Source organism: Ursus maritimus, unplaced genomic scaffold (genome assembly GCF_017311325.1).
Source record: "Ursus maritimus isolate PB19 unplaced genomic scaffold, ASM1731132v1 scaffold_28, whole genome shotgun sequence".
Lineage (NCBI taxonomy): Eukaryota > Metazoa > Chordata > Mammalia > Carnivora > Ursidae > Ursus > Ursus maritimus.
The window spans coordinates 6131075-6137121 of record NW_024425341.1 but is presented as its reverse complement, the minus strand read 5'-3'; the positions used below and the strand labels follow the sequence as shown (position 1 = coordinate 6137121).

The following is a 6047-nucleotide window of genomic DNA, read 5'->3' as shown; positions in this document are numbered from 1 at the left end:
AGAATTTAAAGCGTGGCAATTACAAAGTCAATACTGAGACTGTTCGTCAATATTTACAGATATCAGCCTCGACTACAGCTAATTGTATCACTTATGTCAGATGGGGAATCCAGTGTTTTACTTTGGAAATCTTCCAGCTCTCGAATGGTACTTTACATACCAGAAACACCCACGTTCACCATTTTCTTTGACTATCACATTTATTGAAGGAAAAAGATACACTGAAAAGATAGAAACACATAAGACAAGGTCATATTAAAAGTATAATCCCAAAGAGAAGGGCAGTTGTAGGTCCAATAGCATCAGTTCTGATGATTCCTGTAATTGTTCTTTATATCCCATTATGAAGGGACAGAAAAAGTTCATTTGTCCTCCAGATAACGACATCTGTAATTTGTCTTTCCTGCCTTAGCCAGTTCGCAGTTGATGCACTTGGCAGGTCTTCAGTCATGCAGGGAGGGAAGGGAGCTCAGGAACACAGTTCAGGAGTGTGGTTTCAATACTAGCAACTGATGATGGCCACCTCATTTGTCCTTACCATTTTTAAAAATTGTTTATTTAGTGATTCAATAAATAATTTATGCCCACAGGATTCAAAACGGACAGCAATGTCTGGCTAGACTCAGATAAGACGCATGTATAAGGCAGTAAAGAAACCAGAACTGGACATGTTCCTATTAAGGCTGGATGGAATTGTCACCAGAGAAGTAAAGAGAACCAAAATAATTTAGTCAGTCATGCCCTGGGTTTTAAGATTTTGAGCTATGGAAAATGGAAATTTAACTCTGGGTTCCAGGGGTTCTAGGATATGTAAAGGCTTCTTTGTGAAAGATCCTTCAAGAATGGCATTTAAATTAAATGTAAAACACTGCAGATCTTGGGACACCAATCTGGTGGACTACTGGAAGATCTTTTCATCAGAATGTGTGGCACAGAGTCGTGAAAAAGAACCTCGAACCTTGACTCATGACAAATCCATGTAAACACACCTGCGTAAAGACACGGAGACAGAATGAAGAGCTTATGTCCTCACCTGTATCTCTTAAGAGTAGAAAGTTCAGACATTCTTGTCCTGGGCAGTTAAGAGGGGTTGATTCACCTCATCTCCACTGAGGTAGTTCTGATTTCTAAATACTAAAATGATAAGGGTCACCCGGCTTCTGTGCTGTGGGAAGTACAAGTCTGTCCTGAAATGGTTTATGGCATTCTGCGTCCGTCAGAGGAGGGTAATACTGCCTGTAGCAGACATAGGCAAATGTCAGGCCAATCAGGGATCCAACTAGTACATCTGCAAGAGAAGAGATAAGGTCTTTTCGTAATCGTATTGGACTCAAATCACGTTACACCACCACACGGTACTGGCATGCCGGTACTGCAGGTTGGACTCCAGACCACTGCAATAAAGCAGAGAGCTCAATGAAGCAAGTCAGGTGAATTTTTTGGTTTCCCAGTGCATATAAAAGTTATGCTAACACTGTCCTGTAGTCTATTAAAGTGTACAATAGTACTATGTCTAAATATATATATATATACACCTTAATTAAAAAATACTTTATTGCTCAAAAATGCTAACCATCATCTGAGCTTTCAGCAAGTCATAATCATCGATCAGAGATCACCATGACAAGTATAATGAAAAAGTTTAAAACACTGCAAGAGTTACCAAAAGATGATGGAGACATGAGGAGAGCAAATGCTGTTGGAAAATAGCGCCGACGAACCTCAGTGTAGGGTTGCTAGAACCTTCCACTGGTAAGAGACACAGCTCTCTGTGAAATGCAGTACAATGGGGGATACCTGTATAGAGAACTTGGCCCTCCAGGTTACTCTACTTGTTTGGGTGCAAAAAACCTCAATTTCAGGTTTATGGTTTCTTTAGGCTTTCTCAGTTTTATATAGTTAACAGGATTATCATCAGGTTCTTTCCTAAACACCAAGTCAAAATACATCTTTGAGGGCACCGGGGTGGCTCAGGTCATGATCCCAGGCTCCTGGGCCCGCATGGGGCTCCTTGCTCAGTGGGGAGCCTGCTTCTCCCTCTCCCTTTGTGCCTCCCCCCCAACTCGGGCCCACTGTCTCTCTCTCAAATAAATAAAATTAAAAAAAAAAAACCATCTTTAATTAAATAAGTATAAGCGTTTTTCCAAGTATACACTAGATTGAATTTTTTTTTAATTCAACTAGCCAACGTATAGGACATCATCAGTTTCAGAGGTAGAGTTCGGTCATTCATCAGTTGCATATAACACCCAGTGCTCATCACATCACATGCCCTCTTTTATGCCCATCACCCAGTTACCCCATCCCCGTACCCACCTCCCACTAGATTGAATTTTTTAAAAATTCAAAATAACAAAGGTTCACTTAATGCTATTAACCCCTTTTCTACCACTTAAAGAGTTCTAGAGGAAGCAGTAAACTGTTCAGGAGTGGCCCTTCTTTGCGAAAAATTAGCTTATTCTTTAAAACAGGGTTCCTACGTACTTCTGGGCAATACTATCAGCTTTTTTTGAATTCGCGGTTTTCTGTGAAGTTACTCTGTGTATTGAACATTTTACTATATCATTCAACTTAAATTTCTTTGGTTTAACTACAAGTTTATGTTTTCTCGAATTTTCGTTTCTGAACAAAAATCTCATGACAATGACCTTGATTTATTTATTTTTTTTACAAACTTGATTTTTATTTTAAGACAGTAATAAGTTAACTGACCTTTGAGGTTTGTTGTAAAAAATTTCTTAGAGAAAAAAAATTCTTAGTTTATTCTGAACTTACGATGCTTTAAAATAATAGAAAAATTGGGACACTTCTCCTTGGTAATCTCTTTAAAAGGAAACTGCTTTCTCATGTTCCACACAGAGTATACATACTCTTGGTTCAGAAACCCAGACTGTCCCACACTCGTTTATTTCAAGGCTACAGCGCTCGTCTCCTCTGTGCCAAACGCTGGGGGTAAGGTGGCTGGTGAGACACGCAGACTCCCACGCCAGGAGCACCTTGCTCACCTTGCCAGTGGTGCCTGTAGTCACAGGTGCGGGACAGCGCAATCACGGATGCGAGGAAGAGAGGCAACAGAAAGGCACAGAACCTCCAAGATTTCCCACGGCCCTGCGGTGTGAAGCAATGTAACTTCCCTGCCAGGTAGAAGGAAGCGAAGGCCAGACCAGCAAATGCAACTAGAAGAGGGAAAACCTCTAAGTATATGTCTTTTAAAGGAAGCTCCCTTGCTCATCTGCAAATAGGTGGCTGGGGGCATGAACATGTTCTTTCCTTCTCTGGTGCACTCGTGGTGTAGGTCATCGATGAGGAGGAATCAAAAGGAAAAATGAAGACTTTATTGTGTGTCCCCAAGTTGTTAATATTTACCCTCGGGCATAGTGTTTGGAATACTAGCTAGCAACAGGACTTTGGGCAGGTTACTTCTTGATGCCTTAGTTTCCTGATGTATAAACAGGAATCATAAAAATAATAGTATCCACCTCTTTGGGCTCTTATGGTATCAAATGAGATAAGAATAAAAAATGCTTTCCAAAGCACCTTCAGTAAAGGTTAGTTAATATTTTTCTAACTGGTATCAGATTGCAGGGTCTAGACAAATAATACAAGACTCATAAAATGAATCTCATGAAGGTAAACTACTTCCTCTGTCCTCGAATATCTCCCCTAATATTTGAGGCTCCGACTTGTGAAATCTTGGGGTTATTAAAGAAGGGGGATTCCCTAGTTTTTAGATATAAGAACGAGAGTAGTGAGATGGCCCCATCCTTATAAACTTCCTGGGCTAAATTCATTGACCCCAAAGAAGCATAGAGGCTGAGTCCATGTCGTATTCATACAGGAAGCATGTCCACTCGGGAAGCTCTTGCGGCCCTCATTCACCACGTCCTTCTCCCCCGTGCACGTCAAGTCGGAATGGGCTTGCCCATCCGGGAAGCAGCGGTAGAAGAAGTCTGGGCGTGGCCTGAAAAAACAAACATGGTCCCAACACAGATCACTTAACAGCTCCAGAAATTATTTTTTTGGTTGTATCAGATACTGTAATCCTGTTCACAGTTGGTCAAATAGTGTCCCAGAGGCAAAATAATGGAACTGGATTGGTACAGTCACCATTAAAAGAAAAGCATTATTTCCAGGGTCCACATTTAAACCGGGGGAAAGTAACCAGCACACGATTACTTTTGAGGGCAAAGAGCAAGTCACACTGCAGCTTCAGGGGGCGTTCTAGAGGATACGACCCCGCTGTGCTTCTCGGTGGGAAATGCTGTTCAGGGCAGCAAAGAGCCGGTGTGCCCCGCAGGACAGCCACAGGGGAGGCAGGCCATGCCGAGTGCGAAGAGCCAGGTTAGACTGAGAGCATAGGCGAGGGGGAGGCAGCGCCGTCGACCACCTCCTGCGGCCGGAGGGCAGGGGCAGGCACCGGGCGCGGACTCCGGCCACTTACCTGCCCACTATCAGTTTTACTGTGTTGGTAACGACACCGTTCAGAGCCAGGGCGAGGCTGGCAGCTGGAAAGCAAAGCAGCTCACTGTTAGTGGTTTGGGCCTCGGACGGCTTGCACGGTCACGGTCTCATTACGACAGCAGCCACGGTCTTTCTGAGACCGACCGGTCAGGCTCCAGCCCACGCCCGGCTTAACAATCATTCCGGCCCCGAGCTCGGCGGAGTACCGAGAGCCTGGGCTACAAAATCTCCCGCGCATCGTGCAGCTCGGAGGCTAACGTTGTTCTGAGTGCCGGTTTCCCCACGGGTGACAAGACGGGTCCTAGGGAGACAGGACGACTTCGGGGATGCAAACCTCGTGGCCTCCCCACGCAGAGGTCACGCCTCCGGTGGCTGAGATGCCGGCACCGGGGAGCGGGGGACCGCCCAGCCAGAGAGGGCTCGTTCTTACCCAGGCAGGCTTGCTTGCTGTCTGTCGCACCTGCCTTCTTGAGGTATCTGGCCAGGAGGATGAGAGACAGTGGGGAGACAAATGCAATGACCTGAACCGGAAGATGGCAGAGGTTAAAAAAAAACCAGGGGCGCCTGGGTGGCACAGCGGTTAAGCGTCTGCCTTAGGCTCAGGGCGTGATCCCGGGGTTGTGGGATCGAGCCCCACATCAGGCTCCTCCGCTGTGAGCCTGCTTCTTCCTCTCCCACTCCCCCTGCTTGTGTTCCCTCTCTCGCTGGCTGTCTCTATCTCTGTCGAATAAATAAATAAAAATCTTAAAAAAAAAAAAAAAAAGCAAACCAACCCCCCAGTAAAACCACACGGCTAGCGCCTACAGGGAAGAGGGATGGGGGGGACAGCGCAAGTCACACGTCAGACCCCACGATAAGCAGCGGCAGTGTCGCGGGGCGATGGAGCACGTGGCAGCTCCACCAGCCACCGCCACCACCACCGGCCCTTATTCCGTGACCGGTTCCCTCGGGCCCTGCTGTGGAGCAGAGCTCACGGAACATGTCTCCGGAGCCGAAACTGGCATCTCGCGCTCTAAATTTGGATCTTAATCATGAGGAAACAAAATGCTGAGCACCTCCTGAAAGGGGCAAGAAGTTCCCCATCAAGATCGCCCGGAGCCGGGAGGGCCGCCGGCGCCCTAGCAGCATGCTCGGTACTAAGTATGAGGGTCCCAAGCAAGGCTCGTTCTCCACGCACAAACATGGGCTTGGTAGGGAAATACTCGGCTTCCACATACGGATTCCGGTAAAGCCACATCTCCTCGGGTTGGATCAGCCTCTGGAAGGGAGGGAGGAGCTCCGTCGCCCTAGAGGGGAGACAAAAATGTGCAGAGCACGTTGCTTTGCTTCCTGGGCCGGGCGGGCGTTGCTCCGGGAGCCCCAGGCCGAGGCGGGGACTGCCCGCCGCCCGCCCCCTTCGGGTGCACGGCCCGTCCGCGCGCGGGTCCGGCCCGTCTGTGCGCGAGGGCGCCGGCCGTGGGGTCCGAGGCGCAGGATGCTCACAGGAAGGCCGCGAACAGTACGAGCCGCAAGCCCAGCTCGGCGCCGAGGGCCCCCGCCGCCTTCTCCATCCCGCCGTGCGCCGCGGGCGGACGCTGCGCTGACGT

At 47.6% G+C, this 6047-nt stretch overlaps 1 protein-coding gene across 5 annotated transcripts; it reads right to left on the bottom strand.

Annotated features, from left to right (window-relative positions):
- Positions 1-186: 186 nt before the first annotated feature.
- Positions 187-6047, bottom strand: PLPP5 (phospholipid phosphatase 5). 5 transcript variants are annotated; one of them, XM_040643257.1, is made up of 8 exons: positions 5944-6047; positions 5517-5747; positions 4892-4938; positions 4442-4505; positions 3837-3961; positions 3006-3176; positions 1100-1288; positions 187-989 (listed from the first exon to the last, which is right to left on the bottom strand). In XM_040643257.1, the coding sequence occupies exons 1-7, from the start codon at positions 6009-6011 to the stop codon at positions 1128-1130; spliced, it is 867 nt and encodes a 288-aa protein (XP_040499191.1). In that variant the 5' UTR covers positions 6012-6047; the 3' UTR covers positions 187-989; positions 1100-1127. The 5 variants fall into 5 exon arrangements, with proteins under 5 accessions (XP_040499191.1, XP_040499190.1, XP_040499192.1 ...); XM_040643256.1 differs by having other exon boundaries at positions 187-1288; XM_040643258.1 differs by having other exon boundaries at positions 187-1288; positions 4892-4982; positions 5639-5747.

Coding starts and splice junctions, on each gene's coding strand:
- PLPP5 (XM_040643256.1), bottom strand. CDS start 6,011: ATGGAGAAGGCGGCGGGGGCCCTCGGCGCCGAGCTGGGCTTGCGGCTC. Junction 5,748..5,943: donor GTACTGTTCGCGGCCTTCCT/GTGAGCATCCTG, acceptor TCTCCCCTCTAG/GGCGACGGAGCTCCTCCCTC. Junction 3,177..3,836: donor CCCGAGTGGACATGCTTCCT/GTATGAATACGA, acceptor TCCCTCTTCTAG/TTGCATTTGCTGGTCTGGCC.